We start from the raw sequence: 20,740 nt of genomic DNA, 5'->3' as shown, positions 1-20,740 counted from the left end.
ATGGCTCAGTTGGTTGGCTCTCAACCACAAGGCTGCTGGTTCTACTCCAGTGCAAGGGACGGTGGGCTGTGCCCCCTGCAACTAGCAACGGCAACTAGATCTGGAGCTGAGCTGCGCCCTCCACAACTAAGACTGAAAGGACAAGTTGAAGCTGAACAGCACCCTCCACAACTAAGACTGAAAGGACAACAACAACTTGACTTGGAAAAAAGTCCTAGAAGTACACACTGTTCCCCAATAAAGTCCTGTTCCCCTTCCCCAATAAAATCTTTAAAAAAAAAAAAAGAATGGGCTGTCAATAGTCCAGCTCATAGGGGCAATTTTCTGCCACCATCTCCAGAGACTGAGACCATGGGCCCGAACCTTGCAGACCCTCAGGCAACATGGGACAGTGTGGTGTAGTGGAAAGAGCTTGGGCCTGGGTGATAGGTGAGGTAATCAGACAGAGTGCCCGAAGAACAATCAACTCAGTAACAAGAGTCAGGTGGACTATTCTGCTCTGCCCTCGTGAGGTTTCAGGGACTTCAAGGTGGGCGCCAGCGGGTGGGATGGGCGGGGACCCCCTCAGGGCCGGGCCTGGCTGTCTTGGTAAGTCCTCAGTGGAGCTCCACGTCCCCAAGTGCACCTACATTGGTGGATACATGGAGTCTCCCCTGAAGAGGCCATGGCACCGGGAAGTGTGAATCCTGGGTCACGGTGGAGGTGGGGGTGAACTCACACCGCCAGCCCCTGCGGCCTCTCTGTCCTCCCACCCCTTCCCCTCTCAGTCCTCACCCTCCCTGGGTCAGCCATTGGCACCACCCTACCACCCCCCAGCCTCCTGCTGGCCCTGCATCCAGCCTGCTGTCTGGCCTAAGACGGACAGGAGGCCTGGTGAACTGGCTCCTAACCGGACTCCCAGGGTGGCTTTGGGGCCTCAGGGGCTCATCTGGAGATCAGGGGCCGCCAGCCCTGACATCCTAACTGAATCTCAGTGTGAGACAGTCTGAAGTAAGTCAGCTCTGCTCGCTCTCCTGCCCGCACTGAAGGCGGCAGCAGCTTACAGTATTCCGCAGGGCCTGTCCTTCCCGTGTGAGGGGGGTCTGACCACCTCCGCTGCCCTCACAGCTATACCTCATCTGCCAGCAGGGCCAGTTTCCAGTTGACTCTCAAACTGTCAAATCCACCATACACAGCAGCCTTTGTAAGTGCTCTTCCCCTGCCCGAAACACCTTCCTATCTTGCCTCTGGGTGTACTCTTGCTCTTCCCCCAAGACCCAGCCCAAAGGAGACCTCCTCTAGGAAGCCCCCCACTTGTCCTTCTCCAAGCAGCCAGTCTCAGACTTCTCTGGCCCTTCCCTGCTCCACTGACTTGTAATGAGGAATAAGGGATGATGTGAGGACAAAGGAAGCAGGCAGCTGGGTGGGTACCAGCCAGCCACGCCTGGAGGAGAGGAGGGCCACTGGCGCTGGGAAGGATCCATGCTGAGTTTGCTACCCATAGCTGAGGAATAACTGCTCCCTGCAGCCCTTGGGCAACGAGGACACAGTGTGCTTATTACAAAATATCCTTTATTTATAAAACAGCTCAGGCTTTTAAAAAAAGACCTGCATATCACAACAAGGGGGCCAAGGCAATAATAGCAGGGGACCCCCAGGGCACATGCGAGACCAGTCAGACGTCACAGGTCAGGCCCTCCCCTGGACCACCTCCCCAGCTCCACCCCAGGGCAATGCCCTGTCTTCACACTGACACCACGGGATGAGCTGGATAGCCCCCCTCCCAAGGAGGGGCTCTCGTTGGTCCCCTCCATTCTCTCCACCCCAGAAAACGCTCTTATCACTCCTCCCCATCTGACCAGGTTCACTGAAGTGCCGACAGTGCCCTGCCGCTCAGCCCCATCCCCAGCTAAAATGTCCACTGGCTTATGTTTGAAGTCAGGCACTCCCACGGGGAACAGAGGAAACATCCTTCATGTGCTCCCAATTGTCTGTGTGCCAGCATCTGGGGTGGGGGAGAGAACCAGGAGGGCAAGGCCTCTGGAGCCCCGTCGGTGGGGTGAAGCCACATGGCTGGGTCACACAGGCCGGTTGGCATCCCCCCGGGGCAGGATCAGCTGTGCGTCACAGGGACCCATTTGGGGCCCTGCCTTGCATACCAGTGAGAGGCTCCCCCAAGGACCCACCGGGCCCTTGCTCACCTGCTCCATCCCTATACCCTGCCTGGGAGCTCTGTCACTGGCCACAGGCTCTCGTGTCAGACCACTCCCAGGGTGTGGGTATTTTTAGCTACCTCGAGGAAACAATCTGCCTGCTTGATGACAAAAGACTTCCCCACATTGGCCCAAGCCACAGAAAACCTTCTTGGTGTTGCAGATGAAGTGTCAAGAAGTTGCCATGCACATAATAACTCAAATGTCTGCAGGCACAAGAACATATTCTCAAAGTAATCCTTTAACTGAAAGAGTGGTTCTGTCTGCCACTCCCAGTTTGGGGTAGGAATTCACACACTCCAGGCACAGAACAAAAGTCTACAGGAAGACAGGTGGTGGTAAACACAGAGAAAGGGGACTTTTATATCACCACATGATCACATTTTCTGCTCCTCTAGTGCGTTTCCCCATGGAGCTCAAAGCTTTCTGCAATGCCTTTCATCTCCCTGCAGCAAGTAGGCGGCAAGCTATTGTCACCCAGATTTTGCAGGGGTGAATGCAGGGGTGATCAGGGATGTCCTGTTGAGGCAGAGGCCAGGCTTCCAGAATCCCCCACTGAAGAATCCACATGCCCACACTTCTCCCAGAAGGGTGGCAGGTGGGAAACAGTCCACAGTTCTGGCCTTCAAAGGAGCTATGAATCCAAAAGCAGGGGAAAGGGGAAGAAGGGCCCAGAGTCAGTGCCTGCTCATAAACCCCCACCCGGCACTTGATGGGGTCCACAGGCCATGCGTTCTGCCTCCTCCTCAGCAGCAGGCCCTCCTGGGGAGAGTGGAAGGCTGGCTTCCTGCTCTTTACGGGGGAGGTGAGAAGGCAGCAAAACACCACAAGAAAGCGGCCTGCCAGAGAACACAGGGTCCTCGCGGAAGGGAAGCACACCCATCAGCTGGCAGAGGTCTGCGGTTCTGGGAAGGAGGTGCTCTACCTCAGCCTGGCCTCTGCCACACTCAGGAAGGTCCAAGCCTCCTCCATCTACCTGCGTTCAGGCATGGAAGAAGATGTCCCCCACAGCCAAGCCAGTGGGGGAGGCTTCAGCTAGACCCTTTGAACAACACCCCTGCCCCAGTCACTCCCAGGGGGCTCCCAAGATGAGGCTTGCAGGACCTGGGAAGGGACCAGAAAGCCCCAGGGAGGTGGCCACATAAGACAGGGCAGGAAGCATAGTGGCCCTGGTGCCGCCTGGCACCAACCCCATAAGGGCAGTGGGCAGGCGGCTCACCAAGCCGTCTGGGTCCACTGGCGGCAAAGGATTTTTCGGAAGGCACGACGGAAGTCCTGGTTGAAGATAGTGTAGATGACAGGGTTCAGCGAGCTGTTGCAGTAACCAATCCAGAAGAAGAACTGGAAAAGGCCATGGGGCACCTTGCAGTGCTGTGGGCAGATGGCACCCAGGCTGTAGCTGAAGAAGAAGGGGAACCAACAGAGCACGAAGACGCCAATGACCACTGCCAGCACAAAGGTGAACCGCTTCTCTCGGGTCAGCTGAGCCCGCCGACGCCACCACTGCCCACCTGCAGCTCCCATGCCCCTGCCCAGCAGCACCTGGCCACGCAGGGTGGCCAGCACCCGGGAGCCCTGTGGCTGCTGCAGGGGTGGGCTGCAAGCTGAGGCAGGTGACACTGGCAAGACCTGAGGCTCACACTCATCCTCCTCTTCCTCGCCAGCTTCCTCCTCTGGAGACGCCCCACAAACTCCTTCTGTCGGAGCCTGGCCTGCATGGGAAAGGGCAGGCCAGGTGGGTGGCAAGGTGGGGATCCCAGGATCTTCAGGGGTCTCCCCCTGCTCCTTCTCCCCATTGGGCTTGGAGTGCCGCCTGGCCTCTCCGGAAGCAGCCTGAGGACAGGCCAGGGTTGACAGTTTGGCTGATGCTCCCCTAGCCGCCCTGCAGGGTTGCTTAGCCTCAGCCTTCCCAGGGCCCCCCTGGGCCCTGGGAGCTCTGCGGTGGCTGCGTTTGGCGATCAGGTAGATGCGCAGGTACACGAGGACCATGATAAGGCAGGGCGCGAAGAACGACGCCACGCTGGAGGCCAGGATGTACCAGGCCTCTTGGTTGAGCTTGCACTGTGGGCGCCCGCGGGGCTGGGGACCCGGGTCGTCCTTATAGACGAGGGGTGGCAGCGAGATGACAGCTGCGATGAGCCACACGGTGAGGATGATGCACTTGATACGGCGCGGGGTGCGCTTGGAGTTGTACTCCAGCGCGCGGCTCACGGCCCAGTAGCGGTCCAGGCTGATGGCGCACAGGTGCACGATGGACGAGGTACAGAAGAGCACGTCGAGCGCGAGGTACACCTCGCACCAAGTGCGCCGGAAGTACCAGTAGCCTAGCAGCTCGTTGGCCAGCGAGAAAGGGATGATGAGCGTGGCCACCAGGATGTCGGCTGCGGCCAACGACACCAGGAACAGGTTCTGCGGGGCGCGGAGCGAGCGGCTCGTCAACACCGCCAGGATGACCAGTGCGTTGCCGAAGATGGTGAAGAGAATGAGAAAGGTGATGACTGCAGCGATGGCCGCTGTGGCCTGCACGGAGTAGGGCTCCTGGTGGTCCATGGCGGGGCCAGACGCGGCCAGATGGGGCGCTGCTCACCCAGTCGGCGACAGCGCTGTCCCACCCAGCGCGACTAGACGATGGGGTCGCACGCCAGGCGGCGCTGAGCGCCATGGAGTCCCATGGCCAGGTCGCGCGGGACCCAGGAGGTTGGGGAACGCCGGAGCCCACTCGCCGCTCTCCTATATCCTATTCCACCGGCGCCCGGTGTCCCTGCTGTCCGCCCCGGAGAAGTTTCCCAAGTTGTCCCGCTGCCGTCCCCTCCCTGCCCGGGCCGGCGAAAGTTGCGCCCTCTTCCCGCGAGGCAGCGGGACGCACGCGGGGGCGCAGGGCCTGCAGGCCGCCGGGGGCGCGTCGCCCTTTCTCGAAGGAGGCGCGGAACCCGCGTCGCCCGCTCGCTCCGGTCCGGAGCCGCGCCTGCAGGCAGCCCTCCGCGGCAGGGGACTGGGGAGCTGAGCGGCGGCTGCAGGAGGGAGGAGACTGGAGGCGGGAGTAGGAGGCGGGGCGGGCGCGGGGCGGGCGCGGGGCGGGCGGCGAGCGGCGGCTGGGTGGAGGGACGCAGCGCGGAGGGCAGGGGCCAGCAACCTGCCGGCGCCCCACCTCCGCCCCATCCCTTTCCCCAGCCTCGGTGCCTAAGGATCCAAAGGGCCCCACGTTTGGGATCTTAGGGACGCTGGGAAGGACGCTTGCGAGAGAGGAAGGGTGGGTGGGCGCGGGGATCAGGGACGCTGCGCGGGTGGGGCCGCGGGCACGGAGGTGGCCCTCTCCCCTGGGGACTGCGGGGCTGGGGCCGAGCGCCCGAGGTTAGGAAGGTGGGCGCGAATGGATCGCTGCTCCCGTCGCCCAAGAGCCCCAAGGAGAGGGTGGATGGGTGTGTTGGGCGCCAGAGCACAATAAACCACAACCATGACGGCGCCCGAGAAGGAAGAAGCCAAGCGGAGGGGGGGGTGGTGGAGCGGGGAAACTGCCTGGGATCCGGTCCCCAAATGCCTTTTCGCCGGGACTGAGCCCCGTCGGGCCTGCGAAGACCGGGGAAGTGCGCTGGGCCGGATGACGAGCGCCCCCTGCCGCCGCCCGCGACCCGCCGGGACACCGCGTCCACGCCGGGACCTGGGCGCCTGAAACACTCCAGGCTGGTGGGGCAGGTAAGTGCTCGGAGATTTATGGCTCCAGCTGTCCTGTTTCTCCTGCAGCTACTTTGGTTTCCTCCCTTAAGAGCAAAGAGGTAAGAGGAAAACTGGCTTGGTCTCAAACCTCAGCAGTACCTAGACGCAGGCAAGGGTTTCTTTTGGGGGCAGGGGGGAGGGACGCTGGGCAAACTCAACCTCTTGACCAATAGGAAGAGGATGTCTCCTAGCGCAGAGCAAGACCTAGTGGAGGGGTCTCAGGGGCAAAGCGGATTCAGAGGCAGCTGTGAGGCAGGAGCTTCCCTTACTCCTCCAGTCCTGCTGACTGTCCACGTGCACGCTGCGCGCCCCTCTCGGGTGGCGATAGGAAGGGTTGGGGTAAGAAATTTCCCACTAAGCACACACCCCGCCCACCCCATCCAGGCATGGAAGAGCTGCGGAGCCACACTCTCCCTCAGGCACCCTGTTCCTACCCACTGTCCTTGTGGCCACTGCCACCAGGGCCAGCCTGGGCAGCCTCAGGGGCGATTTTTTTCTGCCGCTTCTGGAGCCCCTCATGCTATCACCCCAGCCTAGAGGCAGGCCTTGCATTTCCAGCGCACAGCTCTGCATGACGTCCTCTATGTACATGAGCATCAATCTGCCTCAGAAAGTAGGGCTGCGCCACAGGAGCCGCCTTGAGCCAGCATACCAGTGGACCTTTCTTCCTGCCAGCTCCATCCTCGTGGGAGCAGGGAGCATGACCTCGTTCTGCCCTCACAGACAATGGCTCTCTTCCCTATCCAGGCTTAGATGGGTGATACGTCAGACCATGCGGTGCTCCTCCTTGATCTCCTGCTGTCCCTGCTTTCTACCAGCTTACGCAGACCCTCTGTGAGGAGAGAGTGCCAGCCAGGTGAATCCAGTTGTGTAGACTAGATTCGGAGGGGGCAGCCAGCCTCTCTTGCCCCCTCCAGAAACAGGTTTTATGGGTGCGTCCTCCCCAACTCACTGGGCTGGGCAGGGAGTGGACCCACAGCTGCCAGGGATGGAGAGGTCCCAGTAACCCCTTCCTTGAGGAAGCACAGAGAGGTGGTCATTGGAACCTGGGTAGCAGCCACTTTAGCAAATTCCTGCCTGTCCTTGTTCCCTGGTCGTGCAGTTTGAGTGCCCTGGCCACCCAAACAGGCTTGGGACAGACTACTTTTTCACCTTCTCCAATCATACTCGGGGCGGGGGCCCAGTGGGCATCTCCCCAGACGCAGACGCAGTGACCAGGATCAGCCTTTGTTTCCCACCCATTTTCCTTAAAAGGCCAGGCGTCCAGGACTCTGCAGGAACTGAGGCCAGAGCTGCTCTACTCCTTCCCCTGCCCCATCCTCTCCTCCCTGCAAGTTCCCACTGGGGTTCTCACCTTGGCCTTCCCTGAAGGGGCAGTACCATTCCGGAAGTGGACAACCAGGGTCTGTCAATAGGCACGTATGAGGCTCAACCACTGCCCCAGGCTCTGCGTCACTTGCTGCCATCTCCCACCCCCCCCCTCCTCATGTGCCTCTGGTGTTGGGGGCAGTGGGGACCGTTACATAACTGGATACCGGCTCTTCTCAGCAGCATCCCATCTCCCCACACACCATCTCCCCACACACCTTCAAGCTGCCTGCCCCACCCAGCCCTGCGTGAGTCAGAGTCCAGGGCTTGCTTCAAATAGATTCAACTTTCAGCAGTCACCCCATCCCACCAGGGTTGCCAAAGGTCAGTCCCAGACCTACACCAGAGCATGCCCAGCGACGTGTGCAGAGACGGAAGGCAGTGACAGGCACCGGCCCCACCACATCACGTTTTGGCCCCTGGGCATGCCCTGAGCTCCCCTGGCTCCAGTGTTTTCCAGTGGCTGTTTGCTCTGCCAGAAACGCCCTCCTTGCCTGTCCTTCTATCCTTGGTGGGTCCCCACTCTCTCTTCAAGGTCCACTCACCTGTCACTGCCCTCTCAGGCAGAGGGAGTTACCCTGTTCTCCACGTTCCCTGACTCTGCACACAGCACCACTGTCTCTTCTCTGTCCCCAATACCTGGCTGAGATTGGTAAATGGTGAGGGGCAGTTGCAGAGGTGCCAATGGATGGATAGCATACACAGGGGCCTTTCTCAGGTAGTGCCCAAATGAAGGTGTCCCCAGGGATGCCGTTATAAAGGGGGGCCATGAGGGAAAAGTGACCTGGTATCATCTTTCCCAAAGGAAGGCTACAGTTGTCCCATCCGCGGCTGTGAGAGTGAGACCAGGGCTACACCGTCTTAGCCAGAAGCCCTGGAGCCCCTTCTTCTGCAGGCCTGACAGGTGAGACTCGTCCCAGGGCTCCAGCAGCTCAGAGCCCACCAGGCTGGTCCCCAACAGGACTTCACCCTGAGGCTGTCTGTCCCCTGAAGCCCCAGCGGCTCACGTCCCTGGCACCCTTCTTCCCAGACGACCCTGTGTGCCTCAGCCTCCCCAGTCCCCAAATCCTGGAGCCTTGGCGTCTAATGTAAGTCAGTCGTCCTCTCTCCCTCCATCACGCTTGCCTGACAAACCCCAGCCCTGGTCAGAACTAAATCATCCACCACTCTCTGCCTTTGACCAGCAGCTGCCTTTTCCGGAGCAGAACACTCACTGTATCGACTGGCCTAGCTTTCAACTCCTGACCACAAGTCTCCAGACTTTCTTAGAGCTGTGTTCCCCCGTCTTCAGAATCGGCTTCACTTTCACTGCTCTCCCTGCCCCTCAGCCCCAGGCTGTCAGACAGGAGCTCCTCCCTGCAGACACCTGCGTCTGAGCCCCATGTCCCTCATAGGGCAAGTCCTCTCGGTGCACCCTGGACCCCAAACCCTCTCATGTCCCCAGCACCCTGCTCCTTCCATTACCCCTCCCCCAGTGGTCACTGTGCAGGGCAGCCCACTCCTTAGGAAGCCCTATCTGCCCCCTGCAGCTGCCACCTTCTCCACCTGTTTGCCACCATGTCACTGTCTCTAATCCCTCATAGTCTCTCCTTAACCCTCCACAGAATCTTCTGGCGGCTCATCCATGACCCCACGCCACCAAGTATCCTCCTCTTATTCAGTTTCTCTGCAGCATTATACACTGGGCCACTCCCTGTCCTTGGAACTCTGTAGGTTCTGCTCCCTCCTTGCCGGACACCCCTTCTCAGCCCCCTTTTCTTCTCCCAAACTCTAAATCTGTGATTGTCACTGAGACCAGGTTTTGCTCTTTCCCCTACAAGGCACATTTGACAATGTGTGGATACATTTTTGACAGTCCCAGCAGTGGGAACGGGGTTGCTGCTGGCAGAGGTTAGGGCAAAGGTGCTAAGCATCTTACAACGTACAGGACAGCCCCCCACAGCAAAGAATTCTCGGGCACATATGCTAACGACAGACTGAGGAACCCCATGCTCAGTGACAGCACCTGGTTCATCCCTGGGACCCTTTCCTCTGCACCTGAGCTCTTCCTGGGTGAGTGCATCTTGCCCCAGGGTGCCCACCTCCATGCTGGTGACTCCCCAATGTGCACTTCTGCCCCGAACTCCAGGCTCCTTCACCCCACACTCCCTGACCCACCTACTCATTCCAGGTCCAACAGCCTCAGACCTCGCATCCCCACCCCGAGACCTGCCGCTCCCCTCTGTCCTCCGTGTTCTAAGCGCATCCCATCACAGGTGTGGTCGCCTCAACCTCCAGAATGTGCAGCCCCAACTCCTCCTCTGGAAAATGAGGGACCAGCTGAGGGCCCTTCCAGGGTGTGTGGGGGTGGGGAGGGGGGGAGGTGGTGGTAATAAGCACAGCCCAGAGCCCAACGCCTGGAACACGTACCCCACTTTATTTGCCTTCCCCCAAACATCAGAGGCCTCACTGGGACAGGGCAGGGGCTCTGGCCCCCTCCCACCTGTGGCTACAGAACAGTGCCACAGGGCTGCTGGCCTGCTCCCCAGCACCCCTGGGACGCTCTTCACTCTTAGAACAGCTCTCACAGAGGAGGCCAGTTGCTGGGGAGGGGAGTGAGCTTGGTTAAAGGAGGACAAACAGGTTAGCCACCCCCAGCCACCTTTCAGGGCCTCCTCTAGCCAAGGCCCGGGAGATAGGGGTACAGGGAGAAGTGAGGGGTCCAGGGGGAGGTGGGGAGCACAGCCAGGGTGGGGAACAAGGCTCCCTGGAAATAGAACACAGGTGGAGAGGAGCTCCCAGTCCTGTGCTGAGGGGCCTCACGAGTTCCCCACTGTGTAGTCCTAGAGGGCCTCCAGCTCCCCCTCAGCTCCCCATGGGGCACCTGCTGACTCTGTAGCCTTCCTGCACTGCAGGGGAGGGAGTGGACTCCTGGAGAACAGGGCTGGGGGCTGGAGGCTCCTAGGCTTCCAGCCACAGGTCTCCCCCAAGGCCTGGCCTGAGGGGGAGGTGGGGGCAACACTGTTAGTCCATGCTGGGGGGCTGGGCCTCAGCTTTAGGACTTCCACAGCCTTCAAGGCTGGAATCTTCTTTCTCACCCCTCCAGCCCCTGTCTCTGGAGCCTGGAGAATGTCACTTCCCAATCCCAGCATCCATGACAGCAGGCAGAGCCAGGTATCCCCAACAGGCCTGCCTCCTCCCCAACAGACCTAGAGGGCCCCTCGATCCCCAGGAACCCTTGGGGGAACTGGTGGGGAAGGATGGGGCAGAGGGAGAGGCCAGGACCTCAGACAGGGAGGCCAGACTGGGGTTGGAACACAGGGATGTCGCCCAGAGGGGCCAAGGCTTATGAGACCCAGCTGCTCTGGCGACAGGACGCACTCGCCACTTAGGGGCAGAAGCCACAGTCACCATCTCTAGGCATCCCCCTGAAATGACCCAGAACTGGGTCCCCCCAGGCAGCCTGGAGAAGTGCTGGCTGGTCTTCTGCTTCTAGAGATGGGGCTGGGGGTACAGTGGGCACTTGGGCCGGCCGTGACTGCTCCAGGGCAAGACCAGGAGCGCCTGCGCCAGGCCTTGAGCTTTGGGAGGAGGCTGAGGTCTGAGGCCACCTTGAAGACGCCTCCACACCGAACTTCTCGAACTTCTCCAGGACGGGTGGGCTCTCGGCAGCCCTGGAGTCACTGGGGTCAGGGCTCCTGGACTCTGCCAACAATGCCTCCAGCAGCCGCTGCAGGTGTGGTCGAGAGGCGGGAGTGGGGCTCCCACCCTTGTCCTGGGCCTGGAACCCTAGAGCAGGAAAGAGGAGGTCACGTCCCAGAACCACAGTGGGGAAGTCTGTGGCTCAGCTGTGGAGAGCCAGAGCGGCCTTCAGCTTCATGCACAGGATGTAGGGCTGCTCTCACGGATATCGTAACCTGTTATGCCCCCGCTGAGCCACTGCCCACTACCTTCTAGAAACCTTCAAGCTTTTCCATTTCCATGTAAGTGCACGATGTGAGTTAGAAGTTCATTTTCTCCTAACTGGATGCCTTGGTTAGCCTCCGTTGATCTCGCCCTGCTCACCTCGGCAGCCTCATGGCCCACCACGTCACCTTCATCAACCCCACCTCAGGGTCAGAACCTCTCCGAGTTCCTCCTCATTCTACCTCATCACTCACCTCTCCCACGGAGGCCAGGCCCACTCAGGCTGCATTCATAAAGCCGGAGGACCCGTGTGATGTCCGAACTGCTCAGGTTCCATCGCTGGCCGATGTGGACACTGGGGGCCCAGAGCGGGGTGATGGTGGGCAGCCCGCGCCGGCTGAAGGCAAGCCTGGAACCCAGCAGGCAGGGGCCTGAGTCGCCATGGCAGCAGGCTGGCCAGGCAGTGCAGAGGGAGAAAAGAAAAGGGAAGGGCCTCACCTCCCATAGTGCGTCACAGACGCGTAGTCATAGGGCACCAGCATGTTGCTGCTCCGAGATTTGATGAAGTTGATTTCAAAGCCTGAAAAAGTACTTGTTGATGGGGAAAGAGGGAAGCGGGTGCAGGGGGATAAGGGGCTTCTGGGAGCTTATAGATACCTAAGCGGAGGGGTCCAAAACTACAACCAAATGTGCCTCCCTTTGCCCCCCAGCCGCCCACCACCCCGGTCCCTGGTCCCTAGTTCCTGTCTTCTTCCTGCCTTCACTGCCTACTGCTTCCTGCCCTGGGAGGGGTCCAGACCTGCACCAGGTGACACGGAATCACAGGGACCTCATGGCTTGCCTACCATCGCCTCCTAAGCATTCTTTCCACCCTTCCTTCTCCTCCTCCTCTCAAGCTCGCCTTGTATGAGACCTGCCTTTGTATCATCTACAGCGTCCACAAACTCACGCTCTCAGAGGGTCTCGGACGCTCCTTGCCGGCAAGATGTAGTGCCTTCTCCTCACCCACCTGTTCCTGCTTTATGCCAGCAGCACCCACGCCCAGATTCGGAGTCCAGCACTTCCCTGCTGGCCAGGGCACCCACTTCTCCCTGTCACCTGGGTGATCCAAGCCTGAGAGGACAAGCTTCCCTCCCCAGACTTGTCTCCTGCCCTTCAGAGAGACTCTGAAAGAAGAGCTGCAGCCTGCAGATTCCTCCCCAATCTCCTCAATGCCCCCAGGCCCTGCCGTTTCCACACCCTTCCCATAATCACCCTCCCCTGCTCACCAACAGCCCCCTTACCACCAATCAAATGGCACCCCATCACCACTTGAAATACCTGCCCCTAGAGAGTGCTTATTTCTTCCTTTTAAAAACCCTTATGTTGCTCAATGTAATTTGGGATAGGTAATATATTCATCTGGTTCTAAAAATCAAAAGCTTAAGATACACAGTAAGTCTCCCATTCTATCCCCCTTCTGAGACCCCACTTCTCCACTCCACAGCTAATTACTATTATTAGTTTGTATATCCTAGCAGAGTCTGTTCTGTACATATTAAGTGTAAATATATTCTCATTTTTCTCTATTCTCAAGCATTTTATCCCATTAGAGTAGCAGGTATTTTAACCTATTTTATTATTAAGAAACAGCTCTTGAGTTTATTAGTGCTGTTTGTTTCCTAACTCATTAATTTCTGCTTTTACCTTCATTAGTTCCCTCCTGTTTTATTTTTTCTTAAGTAGAACAAAGTAAACATTTCAATTCAAGTTAAGTCTACACATTTTCCCTGAGCCTTGCTTTAGCTGTGAACCATTGGTTCTAATGTGTTTTTATAATTTTTTTTGAATTCCTGCAATTTCTTTAATCCCAGAGCTAAGAGAAACGTTTGCTGTTTGTTTGGTTTTTAACTGTAATTTCCAAGTGGAAGAAGTTTGGGGATTTGATTTGTTATTAGTTTCTACTTTTTACTTTATATCATGATCAAAACATTTGTATTAACTCCACTTTTTCAAATTGGAAGTTTTTATGCTGTTGTATGATACGCGTTCACAAGTATTCTATGAGCAGTTGGAAGGATTATAGTCTGATTTCAGGGTACAGTCACAATCACCCCCCCACACACACACACGTACTTCCCTGAACTAATTCTAATCTCTAATCTCCATTCCCCATGTGAGGGGCTACCCTTGTCCCCCCAGGACACCCCTTCTCTGGGGCTCCATGGTGCCGATCTCTTATCTCAGGTACCCACAGCAGCAGCGGCCAAGGCGGCGCTCGCGCCAGAAGCCCTCCACTTGCAAGAAGGCTTCCAGGTCCACCTCTCTGCTCCCACGCCCCAAACCAAACTCCTGACCAGGCACCTCCTCCACTCCCCTCCCTCACAAAGCACAGTTGTCTCGATTCCTCTTACCTCCTAATCAGGCTGTCTCCCCCCAAGGACAGGGTCCCTCCAGGACTAGGATCAGACCCCCTGCACCCAGCCCCGTTCCCAGAACACAGCTGCTCCTCACTGGCATGTGGTGCAGTGGCCCCTCCCCAGACCAGCTTCTCCAAGCATCCTCCATGCCACGTGCCCACCAGTGCCCCTGTCACAGGCACTGAGCCCCTGTAGCACTGCACTCTGCCGCCTGCCTCTGACACGGGGCACATGCAGCCCACTCCCTCCAGGCCTCTGCTGGGCTCAGTCCCTGCGACCAGAACACAGCCCTGCCCCAACCCACAGCATGGTGTCCTGCACATGAGGCACTGTTAGTTGGGTACATAATGAGCAAGGGTCCTAAGATACCACCAACCCATCCTCAGGTAACCGACAACGTGCAGGAGAAGTGATGCCCCAGCCCAGGCATGACTTCAGGTGGGCAGGTGGAGGCTTAGCGCCCAGAGTAGCAGAATCCCGGCCACTTCCCCGGTCTCAGCAGGGGCAGCCCACAGTCCCCGTGGGAGACAGGCAGATGGTAGGGAAGATAGACAACCTGTCCAAGGACTCCCGGCCCCGCCGGGCCTGTGCACCCCCTCTTACCTGGGAGGATCTCGCCCCAGTTGACACGGATGTAGCTGTCCCGGTCAGCCCGGGCATGCTCGTGCCAGAAGCCCAGCACGTGCATCAGCTCGTGCAGGACAATGCCCGGGCCCTGCCGGAGACAGGTGGGTGCCAGAGACACCACCTGCATCCCTCCACTGCGCCCCACACCAGAGAAGCACCTGAGGGGCCATGAGAGGGAGCCAGGTGGGCGGTGGCCCAGAGGGAGCCCGGGCAGACCCCGCCCTCCCCTCTCAAGGATGGATGAGACCAATATGTGGTTGCCACCCTGGACTCTGGGCCCAGCTTCGCTGTTCTCAAGTCCCTTCTCTGCCTGAAGTTCTGGGAAATGGGTGTACTGGAGCCCCATTACCAGCCTGGGCTGCAAGGAGGAGGTGAGCAGCTCATTAAGTGAAGGTCCCCCAGGGCAGGCCTGAATCAAAACTGTCATGCATATTAGCTCAGGTCCCTGAGAAGCTAGGAAGCAGGTATGGCATCCCCCTCGTTTCAGAGAGAAGGCGGAAGAGGCTCAAAGGTGAAGGGACTGGCCAGAGTCAGGTGGTTCCTGTATTGTGGAACCCGGATCTGAGGCCAGGTCTGTCCCACCACACCTGCACTCACCCACCGGGTCATGAGGTCTGCTGGGGACGAGGGCTTCATAAAGGAACCCTCCCATCCCACGTTGAGCAAGTCACTCGTAGTGAGCAAGGGGATTTGGACCAGGGTGGACTGGCAACAGAAATAGGTTTTAGACAACGGCTTATCTCCTTCCAGGCTGAACCCTGAGACCGCTGAGCTCGCCTTGCACACACCCTCACACACCCAGGAGCACTCACCCAGACATGGGGATGATGGAGATGAAGTCCCTCTGGCCGTGGTAGGAGACAAACCTGATGCACGTGAAGTGTTCAAACTCAGCAAATGCCTGCAGGATGACGCTGCGGCTGGGCTCATCTGGGAAAGGCACACCCTGGCTGATGCCCCAGCCAAGCCCCCAGGGCCCTCAGTCCCCCGGAAGTCTGCATGTGGGGTGGGAACTGAGCTGCAAATCATCCCAACATGGAGCGTCAAGAAACGGCAGCATGACTGTGGCAGGGGAAGACAGCTGGACTCCAGACAGACCCTGGCTGTGGGGCGTTGGATAGGTCATGTCCCCCAGAACATGTGGTCTCAGAATGGGTCAGTTAGTCCCTAGATGTACCTTCCCATCAGCTCTTCCAGGATCTTAAGCCTCCCAGCTCAAGAGGCCCGCAGAATAAAAGGGCTTCTGGCTCTGAATGTTTTTGTTTATTTGTTAGTTCATTTGTTACTTTTTGTTTTATATCCCACATGAGTAAAGTCATATGGTTTTTGTCCTTTTCTGTCTGACTTACTTCACTGAGCAGGATACTCTCAAGATCCATCTATGTTGTTGTAAAGGACACTGTTACCTTTTTCATGGCTTAGTATTGCATTGTATATATGTACCACATCTTTATTTAAAAAGGGGGAGGCTGCAGGAGGAAGGGCTCTTTGGGTGGTGCTGGTGGAGGGAGTGTGGGGAAGTAGAGGAAGAGGGGAAAACAGAGAGAGAAGCACAGACTGCACAGTGAATAGGGGAGGGGTCTGGAGTGGGGTGCTGCGCTGGACTCCTAGAGCTCACTTACCATACTTTCTGGAGAGCAGGAAGGGGACCTCCACAACACCCCCGTTTTTGGGCCACTTGTTGCTGGTAGCTGAGAACAGGCGGAAGGGACTCTGAAAATAGAGGTCAGAGTTCAGGCCAGCCACGCTTCCTGCCACCGAGGGGGCCGCACCTTGGGCTACTCTAACTATACGAGGGGCAGGCCCCAGGCATTTGAGGGTCAGGAGACCATTGGGAATAGGGTAGAAGGTGAGAGGGCAGCTATGTGAATTACAGTGCACAGCACAAGCCTTTGTGCCGCATAACCCAGAACTTGTGACTGACCCTATGTGCTGGCTAGAGTCCTAGAGCCCTAGGGCACCCAGTTCAGAAGTGCCCAGAGCCCTACCGGCAGCCCCTCCCCAGAGCACCCTGAATGTGCGGTGGAAAGCAGATGGGGACAGTGCCGTCCCGGCCTGATTCTAAGCCCATGGCAGCTCTTTGAGGCGGTCTTCTGCCAACCAAAACCCTTTTAAGCATAGGCTTCACCTCACCTGGCATGTCCTGCCCCACCAGCCAAAGGCTTTACCAGATTCCGGTCTTACCCCGAACTCACTGGGTAACGGGGAACAGGGATGTCACCCTGGCCTGTCTGCCTTGCCCTGCCCCTGGGGCTCCAGCCCAGCCTCACGTTGAGCCATCCCAGGGTGGCCTCCAAACCATAGAACACTCTTGCTGTCACCAGGTCACTGTTCTGTTCTAAAGCCTTCTGTTGTCTCTAGCCTCCTAAAGATGGCGCTGCTCTCCTGAACACAGTGTGTTCCCTTTTCCACTGGCAAGTCGCCCCAATTCCCATCCAGCCTGCTGCTTTCTGACCCCGCCCTCCATCCCTGCCACCCTTCTGCATTACTCCTAGTTCTGTCTTCCCCATGCCAGCTGCCCTCTCTGCTGTGATGTTTAGCACTAACGCCTCCCTCCAGCCCACCCACCACCCTGCCAACCTGTGCTCCTCCCCCTTCATCCCAATATTTTATGGGCACCCCCCCAAGGCAGGGTACACTCCTCGGTCATGACGGTTCAAAGGCCCTCATTCAGGAGCTCTCCCAGGCTGCCACCATTCCAGATGTTACCCTCCCTTAGTATTCAGGCTGGCTATTCCTAACAGAACATGCATTCTGACTTTGCCAGAAGAGGTGTCTATCAAGCTACGTACGAGCAACAAGGAGGGATTCCTACCAGGTCACACCCGATGGCACCTGGTGGCAGAGGGGCTTCAAGGTTCCTGCCACCCTCTGTGAGGTTATTTACACCCACTCACTCACCGGCCGGAGGATGTCCCCTTCCAGGAGGAAGCTGCTCTCTGGGGTTTCTTCAGGGATGAGTCCTGGGCAGGGAGGGATGTAAGAGGGCTTAGCTCCCCAGAACACAGGCTGTCAGAACGGCCCAGCAGAGGCCCTGGCTGCTAGGCCAGGCAACCCCAACCCCCGCATCTGGAGCCAGAGTGGGCACTGAGGCTGTGTGGCCTCAGGCGAGTCACACAGCCTCCCTGAGCCCCAGCTTACAACACATGATGCTTCTCAGACTGACCACATCCTACCCTTGCTCAAACACAGTCCAGGACTCCCATGGCCCACATAATCCCATCCCAACTCCTGCCTCCTGCGTCCTGCATTGGCGGCAGTCTTCCAGTCTTCCTTCATCTTCCACTGGAGCCCAAGCCACACTCATCAGAACACCCAACACCCCCCCCATCTAATTCCTGTCCCTCTGTGTGGTATTCAGGACCCTTGCAGTGGCAGGTGACAGAAATTCCAACTCGCCTCACATAGGAGAAGGGTGATCACGTTTCCCAGGAGCCTGGCTCTCCCTCCCTCCCGTCCCCTCCCCGTCTCGGCTTGTCTCCTCTTCTCCTTCCAACCCCTACCAGAGCTGCAGCCCTTCTCCACAGTCTCTTTCCTAAGGTCTCAGCCCCATGAGGAGTCTGGGAAGAGGGTCTTACACCCACAGATGCCTGAGGGTGGGCCCCCTGGAAGCAGAGCCCGAGACAGGAAGCATGTGGAAGTGATTTCCTGGAAGTGTTTTCCTGAGGAATTCAGAGTGCCTTGGAAAAGTTAGGCCCAGCTGAAGGGCAGCCTCTGCCTGCACCCACAGGAGCTCCGGGCCCCCATGGCACTGAAGACTCACCCCACCTTGACGCAGGTCCCCATGAGTCACTGCAGCCCCCTGGGCAGGGAGCGAGCAGCTTCCCAGTATCCCTGGCCTCAGACCTTCAGCTGGGAGGCCTCTGTACAACATTGCCCGCAGCTGGGATGGGGTGCTTCTTGGTCAAGAGCATCAACTGACTGCCGGCTGCTCCAGGAGCCTCATAGGTACGTAATTGTCAGGCCCCTAGCAGCACTTACCGAGAGGGTCTCCATGGCACCTAAACCCCAGTGCCAGGGAAGCCTCAGATTGGGTCTGGCTACCTCCAGACGGGCCCCAGTGACCAGAAGGAGGCAGCCTGGCCTGACCCAGCTCAGCAGAGCTGGGGCTCCAGGTTGGCTCATAGAGAAAGAAGAGGGCAAATCCCATGAAGGCTACCACATCCACAAGAGACCCCTGCCCCCAGGGCAAGGTCACCCGTTACCCCAACGCTTCCACTCCAACAATGAACTCCAGTTCTGCCAGCTTGTTCCCAGGACAGCTACGCGTTCCATTTTCTACTTGAGACCCCTTGCCACCAGAAGGCCCTGAGCCTCGTGCGTCTTTGGGTCTGTCCCCCAGGTCATCCCCTCACACCTGAATCAGGTAGCCGATTCCAGCGTCCATCAATGGCTGAGCTCAACAACAGACATGGAGAGCCCCAGGGACCCAGGCTTTTATCAGGCCATTTAGAAAAACCTATGCTTTTCCCCCTTCCTATAAAAGTAAAAGCCCGGTAGAGAAGATACAGAAAGAGAGACTTAGAAGAAGCTGGGGATAGAACCACTGCTCACTAGCACCCCGAGTAAGCCCCATGTTTCCTCTCAGCTTCTTCTGCCCGACTGAGCACTCAACACCACCCCACATAGGCGGTCATGCCCCACCACCCCACGACAAGACACGGTGCCCTCACCTTGGTTAATTGCAGGGATGTCCTTGTCCCAAGACGTCTGGGTCCCCTCAGGGGTGAGGCCTTCTGAGAAGACACTCCCACAGGCTCCTGGGCAGCTGGAGGGTGAGGGCGCTCCTAGGATCCAACCTGGCCCAGACATACAGGGCCCGAAGTACCCCCATTGGTGATAGGACCCCAGGACACGGGGTGGGTGTGGGGGGGTCAGACCACAAGGCCCAGACCCTTCACTAAGGGAGGCCTCCAGTAAGGGGTCCTGGGAGCTGGCCTGACCACCCCACCAGCCCCTGCTGCTGCTGAGGCTGAGACCACTCTGAGGAAGGGGCTCCAAAAGGCAGCCCTGAGCTCGGAGGATCTGTGTCTGAGGTAATGGGGGCAGCAGGAAGGAGGGGCAGGACAGGCCTCAGGCTCCAATGCTGATGGCAGAGTGTGGGCCAGCCTCAGACCCTACCCCACAGCCCCCTTCTCAGCCTGAGGAAGCCTGGCCTGGCCAGCAGAACAAGGAGTCTGGAGTGCCACACCTGCCATCTCCTGCTAGGCAGGCCCTCTGCTCCCTGAGGGCATCCCCTTGGGGCCCCCAGGAGCTGATTCTAGGAACATCCCTGGAAGGCCCATTTTTGAGCCATTTAGACCAATTCAGAGCACTGCAGCCTGGAGCCAAAACAGGAGGGCGAGGGAGCTGCTTACCTGACAGAGAGAACAGACCCAGCAGCCAAGGCCAGAGGCCACCCATGCCTGTGCTGTCTATGGTGGGCCGGCTAGCCCCTCGGCCTGGAGGAGCTGGAATCCTAGCAGAAGGAGGCAGCCTAACTACGGAGTTAGAATCACCCCTCCTTAAATAGCAGCTTCTCCAGCCTCCACCTGCAGCCCGCCCCACCCAACTCCACCTGCAGCCCCTCCCCACCCAACTCCACCTGCAGCCCCTCCCCACCCAACTTCACCTGCAGCCCTGCCCTCTGCTGCCTGTGTTCCCCACCCTCAGCCCAGGCCCAAGCCTTCTGGACCCTGATCATATCCTTCCTGGCCTGGCTGAAGTAGAAGAGAGAGTGAGGAGAAGCAGGACACAAGACACCCCGGGGCAGGTGTCCCATTGCAGTGGGGATGGGGTGCCTCGTCTGAGCTCCCCTCCCACCACCAGGGGGCAGAGAGACATCACAGAAAGGTGCTGAGGCCAAGCCCAGGAGGGAACCTCATCCTCCAACTGGGGAGACACCCTTCCTGCCCCAACCTGTGCTCAGATGCAAGGGGGGGAAGCCTCCTGAGATTCTGAAGTGCACCACTCTGCCCCCCGAGTCTACCTAAGGAAGGAAAGGTCACTACATTATAAGCTTTTATTTTTCTATAAAAAGGGGAAGTTCACCAGCTGAATGCCCGGTGTAACCAACATCCCAGAGTAGCCTGCCATGGGGAGGGGAACTCTTGGATACCTAGACACTCGCATGGACTTTACCCTGTCTGCCACAAGAGCCTTGCAAAATCAGCATTTATCCCCATTATACAGATTCATAAACTAAATCTCTTTGTCCCTAGTCCTGCCCCTCTGAACTCCTTTGGCTTCTGAAAAGGCCCATCCTCAGAATATAGTCATCAAGGGGCCCACCTGGATTTGAATCCTGGAGGTAAAGGATTTGGGGACACACCCCCAACATCACCAATGCCCAGTGGAGGGAAAGCCACAGAACCAAAGTCCCAGCTATTGTCCACAAGCACCTCATCCTGCCTTGCCTGGAATCCAGCGTTTCTCAAAAAGTAGGAATCAAATGGAGAAGGGTGAAGAGGGTCAAAAATATGGTAAGGGAAAGAAACTAGACTTCTGGTGGTGAGCACACACACTACAGTACACAGATATAGAATCATAACGCACACATGAAATGGATCTAATGTT

The 20,740-nt window shown here is 58.1% G+C and overlaps 2 protein-coding genes and 1 long non-coding RNA gene across 3 annotated transcripts; 1 reads left to right on the top strand and 2 right to left on the bottom strand.

The window, feature by feature from the left end:
* Window positions 1–1,538: 1,538 nt before the first annotated feature.
* ADRA2B (adrenoceptor alpha 2B) lies at window positions 1,539–4,963 on the bottom strand. Its single transcript, XM_081068442.1, has one exon. It carries the CDS (start codon window positions 4,740–4,742, stop codon window positions 3,408–3,410), a length of 1,335 nt encoding a protein of 444 aa, XP_080924568.1. The 5' UTR covers window positions 4,743–4,963; the 3' UTR covers window positions 1,539–3,407.
* Window positions 4,964–5,280: 317 nt separating this feature from the next.
* LOC308505642 lies at window positions 5,281–7,994 on the top strand. Its single transcript, XR_013994605.1, has 3 exons — window positions 5,281–5,885; window positions 6,654–6,762; window positions 7,161–7,994. It is a non-coding gene; the product is annotated as an uncharacterized lncRNA (long non-coding RNA).
* A 1,664-nt stretch (window positions 7,995–9,658) lies between these two features.
* ASTL (astacin like metalloendopeptidase) lies at window positions 9,659–19,588 on the bottom strand (the record flags this gene model as incomplete). The annotated part of the gene is made up of 9 exons (XM_081068423.1): window positions 9,659–11,042; window positions 11,414–11,568; window positions 11,658–11,739; window positions 14,162–14,343; window positions 14,998–15,115; window positions 15,808–15,898; window positions 17,087–17,148; window positions 18,859–18,984; window positions 19,543–19,588. The coding sequence occupies 9 exons, from the start codon at window positions 19,586–19,588 to the stop codon at window positions 10,642–10,644; spliced, it is 1,263 nt and encodes a 420-aa protein (XP_080924549.1). The 3' UTR covers window positions 9,659–10,641.
* Between the last annotated feature and the right edge of the window lie 1,152 nt (window positions 19,589–20,740).

This window comes from Rhinolophus hipposideros (genome assembly GCF_964194185.1).
Source record: "Rhinolophus hipposideros genome assembly, chromosome: 12".
Taxonomy (NCBI): Eukaryota; Metazoa; Chordata; class Mammalia; order Chiroptera; family Rhinolophidae; genus Rhinolophus; species Rhinolophus hipposideros.
The sequence above is the reverse complement of the archived record's forward strand: the minus strand, read 5'-3'. Positions and strand labels throughout refer to the sequence as shown.